The sequence below is a fragment of the Falco naumanni genome, chromosome 4 (genome assembly GCF_017639655.2).
Source record: "Falco naumanni isolate bFalNau1 chromosome 4, bFalNau1.pat, whole genome shotgun sequence".
Taxonomy (NCBI): Eukaryota; Metazoa; Chordata; class Aves; order Falconiformes; family Falconidae; genus Falco; species Falco naumanni.
This window is the reverse complement of record NC_054057.1, coordinates 20,310,427-20,337,351: the sequence shown is the minus strand read 5'-3', so window position 1 is coordinate 20,337,351 and position 26,925 is coordinate 20,310,427. Positions and strand designations below refer to the sequence as shown.

At 41.7% G+C, this 26,925-nt stretch overlaps 2 protein-coding genes across 3 annotated transcripts; one reads left to right on the top strand and one right to left on the bottom strand.

Moving 5' to 3' along the window:
• Positions 1-1,151: 1,151 nt before the first annotated feature.
• Positions 1,152-15,358, bottom strand: KBTBD2 (kelch repeat and BTB domain containing 2). Of its 2 annotated transcripts, XM_040592804.1 has the most exons (4): positions 15,167-15,358; positions 7,261-7,792; positions 4,287-4,452; positions 1,152-3,849 (listed from the first exon to the last, which is right to left on the bottom strand). In XM_040592804.1, the coding sequence occupies exons 2-4, from the start codon at positions 7,428-7,430 to the stop codon at positions 2,314-2,316; spliced, it is 1,872 nt and encodes a 623-aa protein (XP_040448738.1). In that variant the 5' UTR covers positions 7,431-7,792; positions 15,167-15,358; the 3' UTR covers positions 1,152-2,313. The 2 variants fall into 2 exon arrangements, with proteins under 2 accessions (XP_040448738.1, XP_040448739.1); XM_040592805.1 differs by lacking the exon at positions 15,167-15,358 and having other exon boundaries at positions 7,261-13,113.
• Positions 15,359-18,161: 2,803 nt separating this feature from the next.
• On the top strand, positions 18,162-24,390 carry LOC121087951. Its single transcript, XM_040593495.1, has 3 exons — positions 18,162-18,327; positions 19,027-20,961; positions 23,895-24,390. The coding sequence occupies exons 1-3, from the start codon at positions 18,180-18,182 to the stop codon at positions 24,119-24,121; spliced, it is 2,310 nt and encodes a 769-aa protein (XP_040449429.1). The 5' UTR covers positions 18,162-18,179; the 3' UTR covers positions 24,122-24,390.
• The last annotated feature ends 2,535 nt before the right edge of the window (positions 24,391-26,925 follow it).

Sequence of the window (26,925 nt, the reverse complement as noted above, 5' to 3'; positions counted from 1 at the left end):
TCCAGCCACTGCAATTTAGTCCCCTATTTCCTATTCAAATATACCTTTTTTGTTTTCCTCTGGTAAGAAACTATGCATACAATTTTAAACTCTTTAAACATTGAAAGTTCTCAGTAACAGAACAAACCCATTGTGCTCCTTCACTAGCTATAGATCATCTATACTTGGAGAACACAGGTTTGTCCTAAAGCCTGCCAACAGTAGGCTGAAGTGAAAATGACCCACAGAACCAAGCAGCCCAGTCAGGCTGGAGTTACTGGGACACCACTCCTGCCTTCCCAAGGTATGTGATGCTCCAAACTGCGTTATAAAGTAGTATCACCATTTTTCTTTTCACGTATATTCTTGAACAGGCTTGCAACTAATGTCCCAGGCTACATGAAATCAACATAAACATACCTGTGAGCCCCAGCCCCCCTGAGTCACTTCTCCCTTCTTACCTAAGCAGTTTAGGTGTGTTTAAAAAAAAAAAAAGATAGTAAATGCAAACACTTTGTCACTTTCATAAACAAATTAGTAGTCTTGGTCCCATATATCCCTCTATTGTACAAAATGCTAAACCACAGGAAGAGTTTTACATAAGCAGGCTTCTTACCTAAAGTCCCCTTTTCCAGTCAAAACCTTTAATAATTGTACAAGACAAAACCCTGCAAATTCACTCGAGACCTAGCCACAAAAAACACATAGGCGTTGCCTTTGTTGAAAGCTGTAATTGTATTTGCTGGATAGGAAACAGAATTAAGGAAAAGCCAGTGGCAGAGTGGGTGACTGAGTAAATAAGTTAGCTCTTGCTATTAAAGAGTGAAAATAGTCTCCCATCTTCTGAGCTTAGGGAAAAGATGCATCATTACCCCCTTAATGCCTGTTGTTCCTTACTTTCAGTAGAGGAGACTTTGTCCCACAATGGGAGAAGTGCTGATCTACAAAAATCACAGTGGGGCTTCAAGTTCTATATAATTCTCAGTTTGACCTGAACCCCCCATTTCCAGATTCCACTGCCTCCTATGCCCAGCCAATGAATGTACTTGCCTCCAGGCTTTTCCACAGCTTCGCTATTCCAAGTTGCCTTCCACATAGCTGCTAGAAGCGTGTGTGTGGTGGGAGGGTGTCCTAACTGTATCTACTGCAACCAGAAAGCACACACACTCAGCTGGATTCAGTCTTTTTTAATAAATTAATATCATTCAAAATACAGTGCCAGAACATGATGCAGCTGAACATGCTACTAAGGTTTGTCATGAAGCACCTGTGTTCCTGTTAGATTGGCGGTGCCCCGCTACTGCTAGTGGTTCCTGGGATTAATGCCAGAGCAGCACTAGTCATCTGCTCTCCTGCACACAAGAGCACAGGCTTTTCCTGAAGTTTGCTCCCCCCCAAAGTAAAAAACCTGATAGCTAAGGGATATCTATACACAATCACACTACAGTAATGCTTGTTATTAAATTAACAGAAAATAAAGACCTGGTTAATCCACACTAAACCTTTGTTTTACAATGGAAAAATACATCAGCAGCAGGAAGTAATATACATGAGCCAATGTTACTGTAATACAGAATGTGGAGACATTTACTGATCAAAGCTCCACAGAGACCCGCACTATGAGGGCTCCTATTGCAAGCCCAGCAACTTAAGTCCACACCTGGCAAACTTACCAGCTGCTTGGAAGACCTGTATTCTAAATAGACAGGTATAAGTTAGTGAAAATAGAATAATACATGCACCTAATAATACAGCTTGACTGAACCTGCAGTCATTTTGCCCTGCATGTTACCATACAATGGAAGATCTACCCTTCCTACCACAGGTAGATCCATGGGATTTGTTTTTCTTTTTCTTTTAATGGCATTGCTATACCAACATGGATATTAGTATTAAGTGCGGCACAGTCCTTTAATTAGGCCACACTGACAATTATATAACTAGCACTTAAGTAGAATATCCAGAAGTTCAAATATCACTGGAAGGAACTTTCAAAAGAGTTGTGGCATCATCCTAGAAACAGTAACTACTTTTTTTGAAGCTAATTTTCCTGAACTGAGACTTCATAGAACTAGAAATTCTGTAGACAAGTCAGATGCTTAAGCTTATGATATACATATATGTTTCTCAATTATCAGATAATAGTATTTCAGATTATGGAAGCGTATCTGCTCATCTCACGAATTCATACTGAACAGCGGCAAGTGTTAGGTAGGGCATAAAAATACAACTCACGAAAGACAGGTTTGACATTTGTTTCCAGACCTGTTCTTTCACAACCATTTATTTCAAGGTAACTGAGCACAGAATCAGTTGCGCAGTCTAGTTTGGGAGCTATACAGGTGGTAAAGGAACTAGCTCTCCATCCAGCTCAAATTCATCGGCTCCATCTGGTGAGAAGAGATAGGCTGGAGGTTTCCACGGGGACTCTTCAAGACAAGATGGGTACAGCTTTCCTACGGTGCACCGGAAGTCCTTCCCCAAGTCCCACAGCACACGTTCCGATATATGCTGCCTCAGGAACCAGCGATCGAGTTCCAGGTCGTATTGATAGGTGGCATACTTGGCTCTCTCGTTCATGTGGGTTTCGCGTATAAAGACACATAAAGAATTGGAGATGACGACAGCTCTAACGCATGGGTCGGAATAGCGCCTGGCAGGGATATTGGCTGCCATTCTCCATTCGTTTTTACTCACATCGTAGATTTCCACGGTTACGGAAGACCCATCTACAGTACTGCTCGGGAGCCTTATACCGGAATTGCTGGCAATATGCAATCCTCCGATATAGAATATTTTATCACCGAAAGCAGCAGCTGAAGCAAAACACCTGCTTGTTTGTCGCATAGCCATTTCCACCCAAGCATCTGACCTGGGAAAGTAACAGTACATCAAGTTGTGGGTCATCACGTAAATGCAGTTGTGAACTGCTACCGCCGTGCTCCATTGCCATGCACAAGGCAACGGGCTTACCATGGTCCACTCATCCTTCTCTGTATCGTACCTCTCCACAGTTCTCCTGTTGAGTTCTCCGCCAACGCTGTCTCCTCCGATTGCATAGATGTATCCTTCACAGCAGACCAGGGATGGCTTTATACGAACAAAGAGCATTGGTGTCTTTGGAAACCAAGTGTTTTGCTGTGCATCAAACCAGTAAAAGCAATTCACAGTTCTGAAGGCAACCTGGAGTTTGCTGCTTTTACTGTGATTGGTTTTCGTGTTTTTCAGAGGAACTTGCCCACCTGCTATATAGATGTCATTATCAGGAGTTACAAGTGTCCCAACCTTATGCAAGTCAGCAGGAGGGTTGCAGAGTTTGTAAACTTTTTCTGCCTGCGGGCTGTAACAGACAGAAGAGTAAAGACTACCGGGGTTTTCAGCAGCAGCTTCAATGAATATCATCATCTCCTCTTTTGTCATACCAAGTCTGGGCTTGAAAAACTTGGGCATGGATTTGTACAGTCCTTGCACCACCACCGATTTATCATTAGGTGGCAAGCCTTGAAACCAGGCTCTCTGCGTTACTTCTGAAAGTGCATCGATTCGGATTTGGCTAAGAACAGAGGACAAATACTGTGATCGTGATTCTGTGTTGTACTCCAGCCATAACATAGCAGCTTCACGAACTGTCTCCTCCTTTTCCACATTTAAATTGTCACTGCTTAAAATATCTATCAGTAGATCATGTGACAGTTGCATGAAAGCCTCCTGGTGGTACACAGCTGTGAACTTGTGCTCTACCATTCTTTTAGCACTCTGTTTTAACTCTTCACAGCTGAAGAGATCAGCAAAACTTAACAGACGCACACAATTTTCTGCGTTAATTTTTTTGATTAAGTATTCTCTACATCGTTGTAACACATCATCTACCTGTAATGCAAAGAAAAAACATGCTAAGTATTACTACATACCGTCTATTCCTTCACGTACCAGCAGCAGGTAAAAAAACCTGCATTTAGTGTTGAACAACAGACTTCAGGCCTGGAATACTATATATACACAAAAACACAGCAAGCGACTTACACCAAACTGCTTCATACAGATCAAGTACCTCAGCTTACATCTGCTGGAGAAACTTAATTTTCTGAACATTGGAAGTGCACTGTTTTACTTCCACCCTCCACAGAGACCACAAAGCTGGGGGGATGGATACACAAAATGTATCTGGCAAGCAACTGCTGTCTGTATTGAGCAAACTGAACATCAGCATTTTGAAACGACTAAACAGAAAAGACTGTTTAAGATAAAGAAAAAACTGTTCAGAGATTAGAGACAGCTATTTCATACTCCAAATGAAACATTCCTACCTGTAAGAAGCAGGCAGTCTCATAAAGCTGTTCTACTGTGCTGTCACTTATTGCCAAGTTACCCGTGTATGCGTAAGTTATGATAATTTGTAAAGTGGCTGCATCCACATTCCTCAGGTGCACATGTGTTTGTTTACTTTCACTTAGCCCACTCATGAACATGGCTCTGAAGAGAAACACACATATTAAGGCAAGGATCAACAGTAAATACAACAATCTAGAATTAGAGTCACCTCTAAGTCTTAAGTGGTTACACTCCAAAAGGTGAACAGTCTTTTTGGATGACTGTTTAGTTTAATATTTACATTCGGCTACAACTAGTATTTAAGATAAAGCATTTGCCCAAAAGATTCAAAACATACCATCATGCCTTTTGTAGAAACATATCTACGCAAACTCTTTTCTTTAGTTGGCAGAGAACTCTAATGCTTTCAGGGTTTTAATCATGAAATTTAAAACTTTCCATCTTAGGTGATAAGAGGGAAGAAAAATCCTTCAGAAGATACTGTTGAAACATACACAGCTCAATTTTAGGTCCTAGAACAGGAGGTTTATGTCATGACTGAGCTAAATTGTATCAAAAAGTGTACTCCTCTGGGTGAAGGAGAAAGTTGGATCAGAAAACGGAGTAAGGACTAATACTCCATGAAGTATTTCTGATATACCATTCATCATAACACGCAGTACACTTCTAGTTTGCAGACAAAAAAAATCAACAACAGAAAATAGCAAACTTGGTAGTGCGATTTCCCCACCCCCCCCGGACCAAGGATTTCCATTACATCTTCCTGAAAAAAGTAGAAATGCAATTTTTTAAAAAAAAAAAGCTTATTGTTTCCATAATGCTTTATATACTTATTGCCCATTCTGATTTTTTTTTAATTGCAACACAGTTAAGAACTAACTGGATCCTAGTAATGTAAACCAGGTACTTGTCAGTTTTCTTAAAATTCAGCACAAGGCTCTTTGTATTTATTTGGGACTCTTTTAGGAAGCCAGACATGAAAGAAGTTAGAAGAGACAGTCCTGCCTCCAGCTGCAGAGGCAAAGGGGACATGGAGATACACTCCTTAAGCAAAGCCATTCCAAGAAGCATCTGATACAGAGTCAGTGCCCCACCACCATTCCTTCCTGCCCCATCCCTATCGCTCTGTCTTCTAAAGCTCCTTAACCTTGACTGGGGCAACCGGCATTTTAGGAGGGATCACTGACTGGCCAAGTGAGTATCAACTTGCCATGCAGCTTTTTAAAGGTAAGCAAGGGAGCACAAGTGCCAGCAGAGATTCCTCTTCGTGGAAAGGAAGATGTAGCTGTTAAGAGAACAGGGCTCTGGTGCACGCTCGCATGCTGCTGAGCAGCTGTGCCAGAGCTGGGCGGCCACAGCACAGCGCTCAAGCACCAGGATGGAAGGTAAGCTGGCTGCAGCGCTGCGCAACAGCTGGATCAGGCCACGAGATGCTTTTCTGTTCTTCCATCTCTCCCCACAGCCTCCTTTCAGGGCTATCAATTTTTCATAATAAAGCTCGATTTAGGAAGCTGAGCATCTTTTTGTAAACCAAAGTAGAGAAGAAAAACAGAACATGACAAAACCACAAGCTTGATAACTTCTTTTAACCAATGCCAAAACCTCATTCCATAAATAATAAACACATATGAATAAGAGCTCTGACTGCACATTCTAATGCAGCACATTGTGCGGACTCCTGACATCTTTCCAACCTTATGATTAGCCACCCACATTAAATCTGGCCACATTTCCAGTGGCTGTTATTTTATAGACTGTTGGAACTACATCATCTGCACAAGGCCAACAGCAATAATAATTATCTAGTGATCACAACAGTACTCGTTGCTAAAAATCATACCAGATTCATCTGAGATGAAAAAAATTAACACAAAAACCTGCAGCAACAGACCTTCTGCAAAAGTAATAAATTAATCCTCAAATAGTTTGATACGAAAAAGCAGACAAAATACAGAAAACATTTTGATAGTGTTCTGTATAGCGAGCCCATCTCAACAAGAAAACAACCTGCAAACCTTCCCTTGACTAAACAGGAAAGAAATGTTACAATTCCTCCACAATGCATCAGGAAGGTAAAGCAGACATGCATGTCACCAAGACTAGTTTCAAACTTCAAATTTCCTTCCAGACAGGCAGATTAATTATACTGTGGCCAACAAAAATGATTAATCACTGCAGAAAATTCATGGTGCCTCATCTTCTTGGACTTACTATGAAGTTATCTGCAAAGAGTAGTAGCACTTGACATATCTTAATAAAAACTTTTTGCAAGACAAAAACCAGAACACCTGGGAAGCAGGAACTACAAATTAACAATTGCAACATCATCTTGGGGATGAACACACACACACAAAAAAAAAAAACCAAGAAACCACCCCCACACAAAAAACCCTGTTGCACTGCAGCAAGACTCTCAGGCAAGACAAGAGTTTTTGGCTTTGCTGAGCAGAGAAACCCAAATTATTCAGAACAGGAAGCCATGAACTTGCACAACAATCCCTTTTTCAGCAGAGGCTTCTGCTAAGAAACTACAACTAATAAACATGACAATGGAACTCCCACAGCCAAGTGCCAATAATCCCTTGTTACCATACCTTGGAAAATAAAGATTAAATATTTAAAGATTAAGCATGAAGAATAAGAAATTCACTAATTATTCAGACTCCATTAACTCCCTCAAGAAAACAAACCATCACAAGCGTGAATTATTTTTTTTCCCACTTACTATAAAAACTACTTATCCAGAGTAAGTCACAAGATGCTGGAAAAATTCTTTTGATGTTGGCAAGTAATGATTTCTAAGTTTGGTGTTTTGTTTTTTTTTTTTGTTACTTCACTGATCTTTAAAACTGCCTGAAACATTAATTGTTTATCAATTTAGTAATATCACACTTAAAACCAGGTATCACAGATTTTCTAGAACTAGCAGATCCTAGTTTGAATACTTACCTGAAATATGAGCTGCATGTTGCAAGAACCATCTTATGGCAGGGAAATTCTGTGCCCTCAACAATCAACACTATGTCAGTTAGCAATTGCTGTTCATAAAAGAATTTTAACTGCTCCAGCAAGGATACAGCATACTCTGTATTTATCTGCCTCTCGTCTTGGGTAGACATGACTGTATTCCATTAATATTTCCAGAACCAGAGAGAAAAGTCAAGATCTTTTCGCCAGAGAAAGGTCAGCTGAATGTTTCTGAAGCAACCAGGGAAGAAACGACAGGAGGTCTCTACAGCCTTCAGAAGTGATACTGACAAAAAAAAAGCAGTGTTATCTTGGACTGCTGAATCAATGTTTCAGACTTTGACCTACTATTTAGGTCATCACCCTTTGACTTGATGTCACAATCTGTTCAGACTTTCAAGAGTATCTGCAGAGCTCCTGTTGAGATCTGTGATGCAGCAACTGAATGAGCAAAAGCGAAGTCTGAGGTAGATTCCGTGGTAACATCTCATGATCACTGGCTGCACTTGGGTGACTGAAAGCAGGAAAATAAAATTAATTTACGTATTAGCACTTTTTCAAAAGCCTTTCATAGTTACCCCTTAAAAGTAACTGTCCAAAACTTACTTCTAAATTAGTACTTGATTGCTAGCACTAAAAGTCTTGTAGAGAAAAAAACACCAACAAAAGTATCAAAGATAAATGAAAAGTAGAAGAGTCTGTAATTAATTCTCATCAAAAGCTAGGCCCATGAATTAAGACAATTTACTTCATCAACACAGCATCTAAAGCTGGAGAGGTAAAACCATGTTCACTAAGATTTCCTCTTCCAAGAATTACCCCATTTTCCCAATCTGTACACCTGTGGATTTCCCTCAACCATTGATAAGCCAGCTACATTTTTCCCATTTTCCATATTAAACAGCTACTTTTTCTGCTTCTGTGTTTTTGTCTACTTAAAGCTTATCAACACCAAACCACTAAAAATATAAACACAGTTTCAACATTCCACCATTTTCCAACTGAACTCTCAACGTCATCATCAACCCATTTATTTCACATTCTACTAGAGAACAAGCAGAACCAGAGCTAAGGATTAAAAACCCTAAGAACCTACATTCCCAATGCTTATTTGGTCCATCTTGTCTGTGCAGAAGGGCTTCACTTAAACATGTCACACTCCATTCCTCACCCACCCCCACCCCCAGGTCATTTCCATACAGCCAGGTAAGCATGACTGCTGCAGACAGGAGAAAAGAAAAATAAGGAGATAGTAGGAACAAAGGGGTGGTGGAATAGCAGGGGTCAAAATACTTGGGAGTGGTTATAAAGCAACAGCCACAGGCTACCAAAGCCTGTTTTCTTGTTTGGACATTTCTCTTCTTGTTAAAAATGTGGTCAGGTTTTATCTTATCTTCCATGTAAACACAAAAACGTAATTAAGAATGGCATAGTTGTGACAGTAAAATCACCATCATGAAGGACACCAGAGTACCACATCTATCAATACTTCCAGATTTATTTCGTCTTGCATTGTTCTTTTGCACTCCAAAGCTCAAGGAATAACCAGGGACACATCTGTCTAACACATCACTATCATTTTAGTCCATGATGAAAGGTGAATGCAGAAATACCTTACTTGAAATTACGTACTTCACAAGTTCCATATGACAATACATGACTTGGTGTAAGATGAAGGCTGTAGAAATACCTGCCAGCCATATCAAAGATCTATTTCAACAGAGCCCTGCCTGTAATACAATTCAAAGACAGATGTTTTTTAACATTCACCCACTTGAAACAGAATGCTTAATTAATGCCACTTTAATTACTAGTAATTTAGTGTCACTCATCATCTTTAGAAGATGTAAAAAAATATACACAAACAGGAATCTCAAACTCTTAATTTTCACTGGTGGTTTCACTGGAAAACAGTCAAAATAGTCAAACCCCATATTCACTGTTTGTTCAGGTGAAGCCAGTTAATTAAGCAAAACAGACAAGGTGTTAATATTTGAAGGAGGAAAGAGAGATTACTATCTGGTATAACAATAGGTTAGCATAAGTCTTGAATTCAGACCTTTAAGTTCCAGGTGCAGGTAACCGCTGAAGTCACTAAACCACAAGCACATTGAGGGTGTACAAAGGTACTGGTCATCTAAAGCAATGACCTGCTTCAAGTCACAGCTTCTTCTCACCAAATTAGTGTGCACCCTATCCCTGCATCACTGACCACTATCATGGTCATCTGATAACAGCTTAACATGCAACCGAATCCATCAACAGATTTTGCACTGAACTTTAAATGGCTACACAGACACGCAGACTTCCTCAGTGTGTTAGGCCCACGGAAATAAATAGCTCATGGCTCTACTGGCATCCCAGGTCTCTCTACAGCATTGTTTTTCCTGGCTTAGGAGTAAAGTTTCAAGAACAATACAAGCCAGTGGATTAAGCTCTGTTTGGGCAGAGCATCAGTAGTACCACGCTTTAGCAAAAGTTGTCATTGGTACTGCAACTTCTTCTTCTGATGTAATTTTAGAGAATATAAATCTTTGGAACAGGGGAAAAAAAAATAAGAGCAAAACTAATACGCACCATTCTAGTCATTAGGTAACAGAACCAGCCAAGGATGTCATGGAGAAATTGATATACACCTGCTAGTAAGATTAAACACACTTTGGCAGCATGCAGCTGACAGTTGATAACTTAAAAAGCAGACCTGTTCAACAGAAGACGCGTTGAAACTGTGAAATTAATTACTATAAATAGCTGGAACATTTGAGTATAACCCTCAGTAGCAGAAAAGATCGAGGAGATGACAGGAGTCTTGTTGCAGAACATTTATGTGATGTGAACCACCTTTGAACTGTAAATTTACAAAGCCGGAGTCCTTGGTTTACAGCTGGTCTGAAACCATCTCATTTCCTTGATGTGCTCCACGGAGGTGCATGTAGTAGGAATATACTATGTACGTGACTCCTGTTTTCCACATCCATACTGTGTTTTGCTGCCAATAACCATTTGCTAAAGAACAAAATTTTGTATTTGTCACAAAGTCAGGAATTGCATCTCATCCCCTTGTAATGGAACCATACTAAACATTCCTCAGGAGAACAATAAATACACCAAGAATCTCTGAATTTCGGGTCTAAAATTACCATCATTCATACTGCCATTTGCCCGAGAGAAGCGAATCTGTTCAAAGAATCAGGATAAATGGTATCGGAACATCATTTAGTGCCTGGAAAGTCATCCGAGACTACCCACCTCTCTCATACCTCTCTGAAGAGTTCAAGACAATTTTAAAAAGAGGAATTCTCCTCATTTTATAGGCTGAAAAACTGAGGCACTGAAATAAGAACCAGCTTCTCCGAAGGCACATACTTGCCAAAGGAGAACTAACTGTAAGAGGCTCAGCTCTCCCCAGTCCCCATGGAATGAACATCTCTCTCGCTGCACCATACTGGGTTGGCACACAGCTTTTAGATCTCAGCTAACTGAAAAACTATGAACTTCAAAAGATGTTTACGGATGCACTAGTCTCCTGTAGTTTCAGTGCACAGTGGTGGTCATTGCTGATTTATGGATGAAGAGATCTATGGCTGAAGTTAGCTCAATATCCTGAACTGAAATTCTGATAGAATAAAAATAATCCTTGAATACAAGTTCTATGAGTAAGACTTTCCCCTTCAAAAACGTCACTGGGATGACCGTTTTGTTCTGAGCAACTTCTTAGAAGTGAGCTGTCTAAAACAGGACTGGTAGGTAGCTGCTGAAAGGCCATAATGGTAATGGATTGCAAACTAAAACAAATTATTACGGAGCAATCCAAAGTAACACCCTATCAAGCTGGAAAGCAACATTAACAGGTTGATAAGAGGGTTTGTTTTTAAGCAATTATTCTTTTTAGCTTAAGTAATTTTAATGAGATGGCTTTTAACATTTGTTCATGTACTTCAAATCTGAATGACACCATTCCAAAAATTAGTCATCAAATGTTAATGAGTTACGGAACAGGCTATTAATTGCCTTCCCTGAATCTGTTTAACTTCTGAGGTCAGGCAAAGACTGATAAACACAGATCCATTCTGTACTACAAACATGGAAGTGTTAACACTATACTTCAATGTATAACATGGAATATTGACCACTTCCAATTTAATTAGTAGGGAAAGGTATAAGATATATATATATAATATTCTTCAACTGGTCTAGTTCAAAACAAAATTTGCTTTATTTTTTTCCAAATAATAATAAGGGCAAAACAGATAGACACGCAAATTTTTAAAAGATTTTTTTAAGATACTTTGGTACTAGGAAAAGTAGTAAATTCTTCTGAAAATCCCATTAAGGCGGCTGCCAGATTAGATGCCTAACTTCCAATAAAAATCTGGGAAACACTCAAAAGATCTGAAAATGTCACAGGTTCCTATCTGTATCTTCAGCCATCTAAATCTCTCTTGTATTCTAACTTCACTAACTACAATTCACACTTCAATAAACCCATATGTTTGGAACAAAACAGAACCACCAAAATTTATTTCCCTGGACATTCAGTTTACTTAATCTAGTTGTAACTAATAAAAAAAGCTTTAAATATTACTTCAGTGCACTTTTAATCAAACTCCTATTTCCATCCAAGGGCAGCCTCACACAAATCACAAGTAAAAACACGTCTAAAGAAGTGAGTCATTCACTATTTTTAACGTAATAAAATGTCAGAATTAAGACCTGAACAACCGTAAGCCAAACTACACAAGCATTCATGTGTGTAGAGATAGCAATCCTCCCAGCCAGGAACCAAAGCACCAAGCTCAGGCACTTTAACATTTAGCTACTACTAAGGATATGCTGACTTACAAATCAGCATGTTTCAAAATGATTACACCCACTAACAGCAAGGGGGAATACAAGTACTAAACCCGATCAAAATCAATTATGTAAATCAACACACCTAGCCGACAGATCTCAAAGACAAGAAAGAAAGAAGAAGAGAAAGGAGTTGGAAGCTCTAGATTCTTGAGTAATGTATCAAATTTGCATCCTTGGCAGCAAAAAAGAAACAGGCAATTGATGAAGCAGTTCTAGACTTAGAAGTTTTCCTCTCTTCTAAAGCCATCAAAGGTGTCTTTGATAGAACTGCAGTTCAGAAACCAGAGGACATCAAGGAGATTCTAATAAGGCAACAGTGTGAAATTTCACACAAAACAAGGGCCAACGTATCCTACAATGTTATCTTCGTAATTACTATTCACTTGGAAACTACTACTATTTTCCACATGCTTGGGAGGTGAGTTACAACTTTGAGATAGGTGAACTTTCTGGAACTACACTAGAGACTGGAAGTGTGAGACTCCATGCTGACAGCATGTTTGCTCCCAGTGCACTCATTACCAATTTCTTTCCTGTTTTTCTGCTCCTAAAGGAAGTTATACACTAAAGGAAATACCTGCTCAGAAATAAAATTAGCACAAAATAAACCAACAACCTAACTTGGCAACTGGCCTTCTACACTGAGCACAGGTAGTTTCCATCCCCAAGGGCGTTTCTGTTTTGTGGAAAGACTTGACCTGTTTTGGAAAATTAACCTTTGAAAAAAAGTGGGCCATGGATGTCTCCATAAAATCCAGCCATATATCCTGTATATACAGAAAAGTGGGGTTTTCTTCTCTGCACTCTAATATGTTAATGAAGCCAATCTGCTTTATTTAACAAATCAAATTCCAGTTCGTAAGTACAGTCACTCCCTTAAATATACCATATGAGATATCACAGAATCATAGAATGTTTTGCATTGGAAGGGACCTTATAAGATCATCTAGTTTCAACCCCCCTGCCATGGTCAGGGACACCGTCCACAGGTTGCTCCAAGCCCCATCCATCCAGCCTGGCCTTGAGCACTGCCAGGGATGGGGCACCCACAGCTTCTCTGGACAACCTGTGCCAGGGTCTCACCAACCTCACAGTGAAGAATTTCTTCCCAATACCTAATCTAAATCCACCCCATTTCAGCCTAAAGCCATTACCCCTTGTCCCATCACTACATGCCCTTGCACAAAGTCCCTCTCCAGCTTTCTTGTAGCCCCCTTTAGGTACCAGGAGGCTGCTCTAAGGTCTCCCCAGAGCCTCTTCTTCCCCAGGCTGAACAACCCCAACTCTCTCAGCCTGTCTTCATGAGAGAGATGCTCCAACCCCTGATATGTTGATGCTTAACTATATATTCAAGCATTTCTACATTAAGAAATTAGATTAATAATTAATATAGCCTAACTAACCATCTTAGTCCCTGAAAAGTTAAGAGCCTTATAATGGTTATCTCATTCATGCATATAAAATTTATTCTCAAAATGCAGCAGCCACTAAATTAAGGAAGAAAACTTTTAGGAATTGCACCAATTCTGGTCTGTTTCATAATCACATGATCAAAACAAAAAGGCCTACCTCAAGAAAAAAATGCCAGCAACCACCACCTGCCCAAAATGTAGTCAAAAATACTAAATAAGCAGCAACATCCTTTATTCCAGTTTGTTCTGTTCCTGCAAGACGCTAGTTACGCACCACCAAGTATAATGGGACCCTTTTACTTCACACACCAAAATAATTAGGAAAGCGGTGTGACACCTATACCCAGATCTACATGGTTTACACATCTGAGTATATTAAATGTTAAAAACTACCTGTTTCTCCTGATGCATTTATGAGAAACTGAACTAAGCTGATCATATGTTTTAATGATCTCCTAAATACATCACCTTGAACAAAATCATGTAGATACAGACCTAGGTGAGCTCACAAGAGCACACAGCCCTTCCATCACAAAGTAACACAAAAAGCCCAGCTGTGGCTTTGCAAGCAAACCTCTAAAAATGGGAGATGCCAAGTACAACACAAATCCATTTCTAAATCATAATTAAACTTATTTCAAAAGCAGCTGGTACCTACCCCATTCACAACAGAAATAATCGTAAACGCTGGAAAAGTCTCAGGCATGCAGATGGCCAACTTCAAAACTATACTACGGATATATTTAGTCTATAGGAGCTCACTATGAATCACCCGACCCTTCAGATCCACCGAAGCCCACCCTCAGCCACTGCAGCTACCAGCACTACGCATACACACACAACCAGGCATGATCGCCAAGGGACGGTGGGCAACTCCGAGAGGCGGCAGTGCCACCGCAGCGCAGCTCCAGCACACTTCACCCTGCCTGCCCCTTCCAGAACCCCCAAACCCCCCCGGAGCAGCCACCACCCCGGCCTGCCAGGCCGACAAGCAGGGCTGCCCACAGGCAGCCCCCACTCGCCCGCCGCGCCGCAGGCCCGGCCCGCGGCCCCCCAGCCCGGGCGCAGGGCACGGACACCGATTTCTCTTCCTTCCCCCCGCCTCGGCCCCAGGTGCGCCGCCCGGCCCTCCGCGGCTCCAGTTCCTCTCCCGCTCCCCGCAGAAGGCCCCCCTCAGCCCCAAGGAAGGGGCCGCACCCCGGGGCGAGGGCCGGACCCGCGGCTTCCCCCGCCTCGCCTCCCGGCTCTCCCCAGCTCCGCCGCGCCAGGAGCCGGCCCCGGCTAAGGGCGCGGGGGCGGCCGCAGCGCCCGCCTCGCCGTCCTCCGAGGTGCCCCGCCGCTGCCCGGCGCCGCAGCTGCCGGGCGGGAGCCGCGCCCAGGCGGGGGGAGAGCCGGGCTGCCGCCGGGCCCCCCGAGGACCTCCCCGCCGCGGCAGTGCCGCCCGCTGGACCCAGGGCCCTCCCGCGGCGAGGGACGGTGCACCCCCGCCCCGGCCCCGCAGGCCGCCCCGGCCAGGCGACGGCGACCGGACCGGCCGTGCCAGGCGGGGGCAGCCGCCGCCTCGCGGCGCGGCGGGAAGCGAGCGCGGGAGAGCCGCGGCCGCCATCCCCCCCCAGACAAACCTCCGACCACCGCTTCCTCTTCTGCCTCGGCGGCCCGACCGCGGGCGGCCGGGGCCGAGGGGCCAGGGAAGCGGGGCAGGCGGCGGCAGCGGCGGCGGAGGATCCGGTCTCGCCCGGGCTGCGGAGGCGGCGGCGGCCCCTGGGCGCGCAGGCGCGCTGCCCTCCGCCTCCTCACCCCCACAGCACCGCCGCCGCCCCGCCGCCCTGGGCTGCGGCCGCGCCTGTCCGCCCGCCCCTCCCGCGCGTGCGCGGCGCGGAGTGCGCCGGGGGCGGGGCGAGCCCCGCGCGCCAGGCCCGCCGCCTCGGCCCGCCCCAGTTTCCTGTGCCCGCGTCTCCCCCCGGCCCGCGCGCCGAGGGACCGGCGGGCGGGGCGGGGCCCTGGGGGGAGCGGGGCGCAGCGCCCTCTGCTGGCGGAGCCGGGCGCTGCAGCCGGGAGGCCTGTGAGGGGCCAACGGGTAACGCGACTCGGCCCGGCCGCGTCCCGCTCGCCCTCCCGCGGGCCGAGGCGGCCTTCGGGCAGCGGCGGCGCCTCAGCGGCCAGGCCAGGCCCGCCTTTGGGCCACCGCCGCCTCAGGCTGGCGGGAGGGGCCTGGCCGCGGGAGGGGGGCTGCGGCAGGCGGGAGGTGCCTGAGGGCTGGTCCGTGGGAAAGGAAAATCTTGAGGACAGGCAACTTTTTTTTAAAACCTAGGGAGTGCTGTTTGGTTTTGTGGGGTTCTTTGTTTTATTTCTTATTTCCCTTTGGGTCCATCCACCAAGAGAAAGGCAAGGAATTTCACTTGAAAAAGGTGAAAATCTGTTGAACGCAGCAGCTGGGGATTTAAAACTTCCCGGACAAGTCACAGGAGTGACCTGTAGGGAAAGTGAGGCGCTGCCGTCCATGGAAAGCACCGGCTTTCACTGGGGAGCTCCGCGAAGAACAAGATCACAGATTCTCCCCAAGCATTTTATAATTTCTGTCATAGAGCAAAGGACTAGTTCGATCCGAACATTATAGAAAGAAAAAACCCCAGAAATCACAGGAATTTCCCACCCTAGACATGCAACCAGCCTGTGCTTCTCGCACCACCGGCCCCAGTGCCTGGCTCCGGCATTCAGGGATGTGAAGCTGCAAAATGGCCACTTGGATTCTCATCTCCTCTAAAGACCCAGGGCAGAGCTCAACTGCAACCTCCTGTTTCCTAGGTTTTTGTTATGTGCAGCAGAGCACACCGTCCTGGAATAAGTGCTTCCCTTGTTCATATGGAAAGAACATTATGCTCGTCGGTCCACTTAGCTGCGTTAGGATGGAGGAGCATTACTCCCTTAACAACTGGGAAACTTTAGAAAGAAACATAAACTTTGTCTTGCCTTGTCTGATATTTTTTTTTTGTCCCCTACAAAAAACATGGTGGGTTTTTTTGCTCCCTTAGCTGAACAACTGGGAAACTTTAGAAAGAAACATAAACTTTGTCTTGCATTGTCTGATTACTTTTTTTGTCCCCTACAAAAAGCATGTTTAACAGTACTTACAAGCAGAAGAACGGTAATATTTCCCCACAGTCTCCCTTATTTTAAAAATATAAGTTCCAACGTTACAATAGGAAATTCTGGATTCACTTCGGTTTGCAGTTAAATGTCTGCGCGATTTGACAGCTAGCTTTCTGTACACCAGCTGAAGGCTTTTACCACTGTTCCCAGCCTCACGTTTTGATGCTCCCTCCCCCACATTACCAGCAAAAGGCCCCTTCGTTACCGCTAAATGAGCCTCAGGTGGCAGGGGGAGTGGAAAAGCAGCAGCTCTCTGCCATAAAGACAGTGAGCAGTAGCAGGATGGACCTTGGTTTTGAGGGGCTCTAAGGGGGTGGGAGTAGCTTATTTTTTGTAGGGGTTTTTTGGTGTTTTTTTTTTCCACTACGTTATTCTCTCTTTCTCAAAAGCCAAAATAATTCTGGGAGCTTTGGCCTAGGAAGGTGAGAGGAGCCTGTAGGCTTTTTGGGGCTTACAAGAGAGGGATGGGCCATTCTAGATGGAAGCTGAAGAGGGTTCTAGTGTTCCCAAAAGCTTTCTGAAACTCTAGGCTGAGCTGTGTGCTAGTTTGTAACAGGTCTTTGATTTAGTCCTTTTTTTGTTGTTTTTTTTTTTTTTCTTGTAGCTTTGAAGTGCTTAAGTTCTCCAAATTGCTGAACTGCCTTATTTTTTTTTTCCGTAGTCACTGGGTCTTCTGCATCCTCTAATTTATTCTTGCTTATAAAATACATGTGATAGGGCTGTATTGCTTGTATGGGTTGGAATGGGCTGAACTTAGTGTATTAGTTAATTGAGGAAATAGGTGAGTGGGGGAGGAAGTTCTGTCTTGTGAATTTTGTATGGCTTTGAATGTAGACTTATGCATAAGGACTTTGTGCTTTTTTCTTTTTCTTTTTTGCTGTTAACTATCATTTAGTTTAAGCATAGGAAGCATGGTGTCACTGAAATATTTCATTTATGTTAGCTGTTATTGTTAAGTATATTACAAGGTACAAATCCTGAATTAATAGAGCTCTAATACTACATGTGTTGGCATTAAGGAGTGTTTTCTTCACAACGTGTTAAGCTTCTAACTGCATAAAGCCTTCTATTGGTCCCTCTTTATTCTTGAGGTCTCTTGCTCAAGGCTAATTAAAGGCTAGTTTCTGATTGGCTGGAATACTGCTTATATGGATGTGTGCATATAAGACTACATTAAAGTTACTGGTCCTGTGGCTCTAAAATGTCTTATAAGATTGGCTTGAAGTACTAATATTGAAAGGTGCATATAAAAGCTTGCTTAGCAAAGAACTAAAATCTTTGACCTTGGTAGTAATGTCAGTTTTCTACTTTCTGCTTGGAAGATAGTAGTTTTCTTATGGAAAGAAGACTTTCCAGAAAAATGAAAACTGCTTTCATTGGGCTGGGAGAGGAATGTGTGCTGAATTCTGACAGAGCATAAAAATCATTAAGTCACAGTTTTTGAAGTGGTTAATCTTATAATTTATTTCTTTCAGTGTTTAAAAAATGAGTACTGCCCCAACTTCAGAAAGTGGATCATATTCCACAAACAACACAAGACCCTTTTTTTATGCACAGCCAACAGCACAACAGCCTTTACCAAGTCCGTGGTACTTCAGCCATGCATACAGTCCGTACTGTGTACCTGCTCCAGGTAAGGCACACGACAGCTGTCTGTGGTAGCTTTGCTTTTGTTTGATGACACAGATGCGTATCTGTGCTAAAAAGCTTCTCAAGTGCTTAAAGTAGAGTTGATGTAATGTTTTAGTTGTCAAAAATCCGATTTATGAAGCATTAGTTAAATATGTAGCTCGTGTGCTGGAAAGTAGTATCTGTTTCTGGGGAATGGAAACTAAGCAAAATATTAAGTAATGGTTATCCTACAGATACAGAGCTCTAGAATATGCCTAACAATTAATGTGTGTGTATATGTGAGTTCCATATATGCATGCTTGTATTATTGGTATGGATAAATATAAACTTAAGAATCCACACACAAACAATATTGTTAAATTGATTTTGTAAATGGTATACCTATGTCAGCTTCTATCTGGAGCTATCTTTTTCAAAGACAATCCATAGAACAGCAAGAAAAGTACAGAAAGCTAATTGGTGTACGTTCCAAGGAACAAAGCTCTAGCTAAATTCTAGCTGTCTAGATAAGCTGCTCCATAACAAGCAACTCTGTCTGGGTTTCTGCACCAAACATGCTTCCAAGCATTGACAGGTAGTGTCTTGCTCTACCTATGAGTCTGATCTTTTTGCTATTCCTGTGTATGCAAGCAAACATTAATCAAATTACTCATTTCAAGAAGAAGATATATTTGTCTTTTTTTTTATCCCCAATCTCTAGGCTTCCGAAGTGGAAATCCATATTTTCCATTTTATTCTGTTGCGCTCCATGAGTACCCTGGATTTTTTGTTCCACAACATCCAATGCATGCAAGAACTAGCAGGAGGCCTTATTTTAATGCTCCCCCACCTTCCCCTATGTTTTATCATGCAACAAGATTTAGACACTATAGTACCTCTGGGAAAAAAATGGAGACAAAAGAAACACAGACTGATCCTAGACAGCCTGAAAACAAGCAAAAAAAGCATCAAGATATCCATATAGAAACAAAAGGTTGTGATGCAGGAAATATGGCCTGTGTTTCTTCTGGTATAGGTACAGAGACTGAAAGTACTTCAGAGAAACAAGATTCATCTGGATCTTCCATTGCAGTGGACAGAGAGTTTCATAACAAGAGCCCTTCGAGCTCTACGCAGTATAGAAATCTTCCTACTGGAAGCTATGCCTTTGAGAAGGAAGAAGTGAGGATAGAATATGGAAATGGATCTCCAGCTATTCAGCTGTGGAAGTCCTTTAAAGAAACGATCCCTTTGTATGATGTGGCAAGTGGTAAATCAGTCCCAGAGAATATAGTGCAGCGTGACTTATTTTCTGTTAGCTCATGTGAAGGAATGGTATATGGCCCTCATGAAGGGGAGAAAATGGTGACAGGAGCTTCCTTGGATGAGAGAAAAGCTGTTCTCTCCTCAAAACAGGGTGTTGAAACTGTACAAGAAAAAGAGGTCCAAAATAATGAAGTGAAGCTGGATGCAAAAAAGCAGGCAAATGCAAGTCAGCGGGCAAAATCCCCCCCAGGTGAAACCATGGCAATGCAAATTGCAGAGTTGGCAAGACCTGTTGGCATAGATCAACCAGTGGTAAGACAGGATGTGGTAGTAGCTAAGAAATCTAGCTCTAAAAAACCTACAAGCTCAAAAGCTTCTCGAGAAGAGCCCAGCTTTGTTCAACAAACAGGACTACTTCCATCTGGTATGGAGGTAATGAGTGACTTGAGTTTCCAGCAGAAAAAGCTGAATCTAAGCCACAACACAACCAACGAAAGTCAAACAGATAAAAGTATTTGGTGTGACGAATCAACTGAGAATTATGTTCCCTCTAACAGTTTGCTGGGTTGTTTGGATGGTACAAATACAAACTACAACTACGATGTTTGTTTGCCACAAAGGAAACGTCAAAGTGTACTCAGTCTTTCTTCTGATGACATGTCCTCTAGAGAGGAAGGCTCATCAACTGATAATGCCCCAGTGTCTTATTTTGTCCCTGACTATGTGCTTCAGAAAAGCATGTATACTTTCCAGAAAAGTACAGAAGGCTTAGAGAAAGAGAAAATTAAAAGTGGTGGGTCCCTTAATGAAGAAGAAGTAGTAGTAAGGGAGCAGATGAACAGCTTGAATGACCAAGATGTCAAAAACTCTTCAACCGTGAAGATTAAAGAGGCTTCCAGTAAAGGCAGAAAGCTGGGAACCCTTCCTAGATCACCTAGTTGGAAAAAAGTCAATTCTCTCAAGAAAAAAGCATCTAAGAGTTTGTCAGAAGTTGAGGACTCTGAAGAACACTCTGTGAAGGGAGAAGAGGAGGATGAAGATGGAGCGGATGAGGAAGATGATGCCACAGATGAAACTGAGTATTTCTTTCAAGAAGCCACTCAATATGGAATCTTGATGCCTAGTAAAGGAAGTTTCTACCAAGTTGGTCAGAGGGTGCTTTGGAAACCACCTGAAAATGCTATACCAGCTCAATTGATTAGCTGGCCGGCTCAAAAGAAAATAAAAACTAGGAGTGGGCTCGGTAAAAACATTGGTGTAGTTTACAAGACAAAGGAGAAAGAACAAGATGAAGTCATATACAGTGACTATGGGTATTATGGAAGAAAGAGGTCTACAGCAAGAAGAGGAGGACCTGAACACCAGCAAACACTACAGAAACTCTTGGAAGGTAAGCTAGTTGCTGAGGACTAAGTGCTGCTTAACAGAACACACAAAGAATGCCTAATTGCAGCTGCAAATTGTAGTTTGAACCAGTGGGAAGATGGGAGAATGTTGTAGCTTGACATTTGGCTTACAGCCAGAAGTACTATAGAATTTTTTTTTTCTGAGGCATAAGGGGTTTGCTGCAATATTTTACTTATTGCATGAAGATTCTGCATCTTCACAACCAGCAGAGAAATCCCCTGAGTTGGATTTGGTATACTTAACTTTCTGACATGAGTGGAAAATCATGAATTTGAAAAGGTTAAGGCCGTTTGAACTATGCATTTACCATTATTTAATATTATCTTGGAAACTTTGTATTTAAACTTATACAAAATTCTGATGCTCCCATCACAGGCCCATGTTAGGTGGATTAAAGAGGATTAAATCATTATAATCTGGTGGCTGTACCCTGTGTAATTTCTCTTTGCAGGAGTCAACCATTTATCTTTTTTTACTGTGGCTGCTGTTCTTTTACTGTTAGCAACAAAAAGCTTTGCTGTTTTTTCATAAAATCAGTGTGAAACTGTTAAATTTGACCTGAAAAAGAACATTTTATTTACTCGGGGTAGAAATATTGGTAGAAATTGGATTCATCTGAACTGAGAATACACAGAATTATCAGCGAGGGTTCATAACTGGTTATGTGGGCACTTCAGTAAGTGGCTGCTGTTTAGTGAAGTCTTGTGAGGCACCTAAAATGAGGTGATCTGCTTCTAATAACAGGCTTGGTGTTCTTAACTTCATTTTCCTTCTACAAAATTTGTAGACTTAAAGCAGCTTGTAGCTTTCATCAAGTATGGTCATCAGAAAAATGTTTTTCTTTTTAATAGACTATTACAATTAGATTCAGTAGCTAGCTTTACCTTCTGACTTGTGGATCAAACAATATAATGACATATTAGCAAAATCAAATGCTGACCTTAAATCAACCTCTTTTTATTAGGAAGGCTGTTAAGGGAGAGTGTGGGGATACCAGCTGAAGAGTATTGGATTAGAAGAGGTGCTAAACCCAAATTTACCAGCCAAATACATGGTAGTCCCTCGCTCCCAGCCAAGAGCAAAGAACAAGGTACAACGTATTTCCTCAATGTGGTTCTTGAGGAACATTCAAAAGGATATGATACAAAACAGCAAGCTTGTGATACTTGGATAAAATTTGAAGATAATAAAACTAATTTTCATGGCTCTAATATTGATGAAATGCCTGTCAGTCAGCACATCTTGTGGTATAATTATATTCTCCTCAAACATGTGAATAAGGATGCATTATAGCTACTTTTTTTTTTTAAAGGTCCCATGGGAAATCAAAGCATCAAATGCTTTGATGGGGCCAAGCAAAGCTTTAATTTGTATGAAGTTGTTACTGCCATAAACTGCAGTATTAATTCTTCACTCAGATACTGCATACGCGCTCAAGAGAAGCATTGGTAGTTCCTAATCCTGATGAGCAGAACACTCATGAAATCATGTGTGATAGCTACGTAGGCCAAAGTTCAGAAAAACTAGCAGGGATCAACAGCTGCCCTGCTACTGCTAAAGGATATCTGAGTGCAAATCATCTTGATGTGGTTCAGAAAAAGATGAACAAATCAAAGTAAAAGGTTAGATTCTTTCCATATCTACCTTTCCTCCAAAAGCAGAATAGTTTCTGCTTACAATTAAGGTCTACTTGGAGTTCAGCTCTGTTTCTAGATGCTCTTCAAGGTTATTTCTCAGTGTAAGTGCTGTTGGAACAACTCTAGAATTTGCTGTAGTTCAGGTATTGCTACTCTCCTGGGTCACATACTTTTGAGTATCACAGGCTCAGTCTATCAACAGAGTGTCAAGTTATCTTCAGAACAGCCTGATGACTTGCTTCTCTTCAGTTCGGTGATAGTATACAATAGGTTTCCTGTATAGACAGCCCAATAGACTTTTCTTTAGAGTGTATTCCTTAGTTGTCCCTCTGCCTTGCTTTCCTGCTTGAACATGTTGGGGTTTGGGATTTGCCTCCTGCGTTGGAGGCTTTCTAACCTTTCTATCTACAGACTTCTTCAAAAAGTTGTGGGGTGTTTTTTTGACGCTAGCCTTCTCTATAAAAGTTGAAAAAAATTACTTTAGCAGCATTGTTCTTAGCTCCTTACAACAATTCATGAAAATAAGTTATAATTTTGTTACCTTTAAATTTCAGCATATCTCTTAGTGATAGATTGTGCAGCATACTGAGGATGTTTGGCATACATGTTGCTCCCTACTTTCTCTTACTCCTTTTCCAGCCTGTGTAGTCTGAAGAAGCTATCACATTCAGTATTAGAAAGTAGGAATAAGCTGCTTCCGAATGCTGTTCATGTCAATGGATGCCTCAGAAGTGCTAGTAAAAATTACCCCCTTTTTCAACGTTGCTTATCTTAGGACTGGTTTCTTCAAGTTAATGTTAAACTTAAGTGCCCCACAAGTAAGGCTGTATGGCTAGACAAGATATGTTGCTTTAGCAGTAATATAATATTCTAAATTTGACTTCTTGAACTGTGTACCTGTGGTGCATAAATTAACAGGTCTGAAGACAGTGGGTGACTTAGGTCCCTTTGACAGCTATCAACTAGTCCTGAACACTTGAAAAGTGAACTAGAATAGAATTATCAAGCTCTCACTGGGTTCTTTTTTTGCCATGTTCATACCTATCCAGGTTATGACCCAAAATACAATGCATCCAGAACTATGGTTAGACAGTGATTAAATATTGTAGGCATAAGTGTTGCTTGACATACGCAGTGTCACTTTTATCTGCCGCTAAAATGGGCACATAGAGGGAAGAGAGAAAGAGGAACACTACAGACCAGCTGGGGAAAGCCAAGCTTAAATTTGCTTTAAGACTATGCTTTGGAGAAATAACATCAGTTGTACCTTGCTTTTCAGGGTGCCCACCTTTGGTCAAACCAAAGAAGAAAAGAATAGGCAAGCCACCCTCAAAACGCAGAGACATGAGATGTGAGGCAGAAGAAGTGTGGGAGATGCCTAAAAGCAGTGTATGTAAAGGTTGGTATACAGCAACAAGCTACAAAAATGTTAAAGTGTTTCTTTCATTTCTGTCTCAAGGAATAATGGGTCTCAGTTTGAACTGCAAGGATATTGGAAGCTTGTGAGATAATAGCAAATGCTATGTATGCAGACAAGATGAGGAAAAAAGCAAGCTTTTTTTTTTAACACTTACATTACTATGAATACAGTTGTAGGTTTGAGCGGGTTAGGTTCCTTCTTACTATTTAAGGGAAGGAGGCAGGGGTGGGGAACCCAAACCCCACTATTTTAGTCTAGTTGCTCTTCAAACTGTTCTACTAACTTTTTAAAATATTGGGTCCTGTGTCACTTTGCAGTATATATTTATTTTTTTTTAAGCTACAGGTCTGTCTCAGCTAAAATACTGTAATTTGTTACAACACAAATGCATATAGATAATTCTTAATAACTTCAACCTTGTGGAGTAGGAACTTCTTGCTACTTTGGAGGAAGATGAGAAAAACAATGGAGGGGAAAATCACATTAAGTAGGTTCAGTAACAAATATGGCTTTGCATTTGTGGGAGAGTCTGAAAAGGTTATAAACTGAAAAGGGTCAGTACATACAAGAAGCTACCTACAAGACCAGAGTTCCTCCTGGAAAACAAAAAGCTGGCATAGTAAAGCGAACCTGAATGTTCAGTCAGGAAATAGAGGAGTTAAAGACTGTTTTTACTTTATATATTCTTTCTCATATATTAAACAGAGGATTATGCTTCCATGTATTTGCAAGGTTGGAAACAAAAACTTAGACCGAAGTATCTTACTAGTCAAAATTGGCATCAGTCCTGGAGTCAGATTACTTGAACATCAGTGTTAGACCTTTAATTGCTGATGTATTTTAGTAAAAGCCTCCAGGAAACTTGTGTAATGCCAAAATACCACTTATATTAGCCCCAAAATAGTTGGTGTTTCTTGGATGCATACAAGTTTCACGTGGAACTCTTTTTCTATCTATTATACTGGGATGTTCTGAAGTCCAGTGCCATTCCTGCAGAATTTGTCCTTGCTGGGAAGTTGAATACATAGGTCTAATATCAGCCATCAGTGTCGTCTCCTGCAACAGGAAAAGGCAATCACTGATACCTAGTCTTTCTTTAGAAGCAAACTGGCGTCTATTATTTGGAGAGAGAATGCATACTTTTTTTTTCCCCTCCTCTTTAGGGTCTGGAACCAGAAAGTCCATCTATAAAAGAAGATAATTGCAAATACTGGGACAGGAGAAGCAGGGGAAATGTATGAGGTCTGCATAAATCCAAAACTTTATTGTTACTTTCTTGTATATTTTGTAAGTTGCTGTGTACTCTTCAAAGGTAAAAAGTAGCACAGTAAAGACTGAGGAAACTATTAACATGGAATTAAGTATTTAACACTAAAGTCACTTTTTTACAACTAGCACATCCACTATTTAAATAATAAATTTAATAGAATTGCACTCTGGGACTTATTGTATTCTGTCTATACACAGAAGCAAAAAAAGCTTATGATAGGTTTGTATGTACATCGATACTATCCTAGCATAACATTTACTGCTGCCTTGTTCTTAAGCTCTGCACCTTGTGGTCAGTTTGTGTATATGATGTGGACATAAGTACAATACTCTCCTCTGTTGGCTGGATTTGTTTTTGTCAAAGTGTACAGGAATATAGTTAACTGTATCAAGTACTGACTTGAAGTTTCAAGGCAGTTCCTCAGATATTACTCTCTTCAAATGCATGACTGAGGACTAAAACTAAAGCATAGTGATGTGATGCTTCTCCCTCCTCCCCTTTTTCTGTGGGGACTTCTCTAAGTTCCTCCATAGACACTCTGACCTGGAGAGATGGACTTTGAAGGTGAAATAGAAGGCTTTACAATAGTGGTATACTCTGTTCCCTGGTATCTTACTTGATGCCTTCTATTACAGTTGATACTGTCCTTGGCAACTCACTGCTTTATAGAACTAAGATGATAAAATCAGCTTTCTGCTGAGTTATCTTATTAATAATGGAAATACTAATGTATATGATGTGGACAGCTCAAATGTGTGATTGATTTATTATTTTTTTCATGTCCATGAAAGCTGGTATCACCAGCTGAGAATAAACATGATACTGCCATTCTTGGATGACTCCCCAGTGAAGTGATAGTGTGAATGAAAAAGGTAGAAAACCTAAACCAACCAAATGAAAAACCCCACCAATTTTTCTTTAACAAAGGATGGGGGGGAATGGACAGACAGGACTTGCCTTCTGCCTCCTCTTGCAACATTCTTATTCTGTCTGTGCCCTAGAGTAACCTACATGAATAAAATCAGTATTTCCTGTAACTGCATTCAAGTTTTGTGCCTACAGCCTACTAGTCTGACCTGTAACTGAGGTTTTGTTGTTTTTCCTCAGTGAGGAGTATTCAGGCTTCCCTACCCAACTGATCCTGATCCTCCATCTTTCCATTATTTTTAATAGCACTTGCTTGCTTTCTTGTTAAAGAGCTACTGTAATTATAGCCTCTGCCCTAAGCTGTTAGGGAAAAAGATCCACTTTAACTTTGTGATGCCAGGTTTTTATTTCCTCTCTACCCTAAGCACTGTGAGAAAATCAGGAATACAAATTCTTATTTTGCTTTTGTGCTGCGCAAAACCTCTGTTGCATCAGAACCTCGAAGAATAGAATGAGGGAGGGAATTACTTCAAGCACGGTGCTTTTTAATACTCTGGAAAATATAGGACTGCTGTTCTTGGATATCTAATGCAGGAATATGCTGCTTTTAGAGGGGGACAGGCTTTATTCTGATGAGAACAAGTGGTAGAATATCAACTTGAAGACTAAGTGATGATCTAAGTAAGAGTAACCCTTAGCTACAACTGAGATCTCTTAGGTAAGGCTTCTTGTCCTTTTCCCTGAACTCAAGTG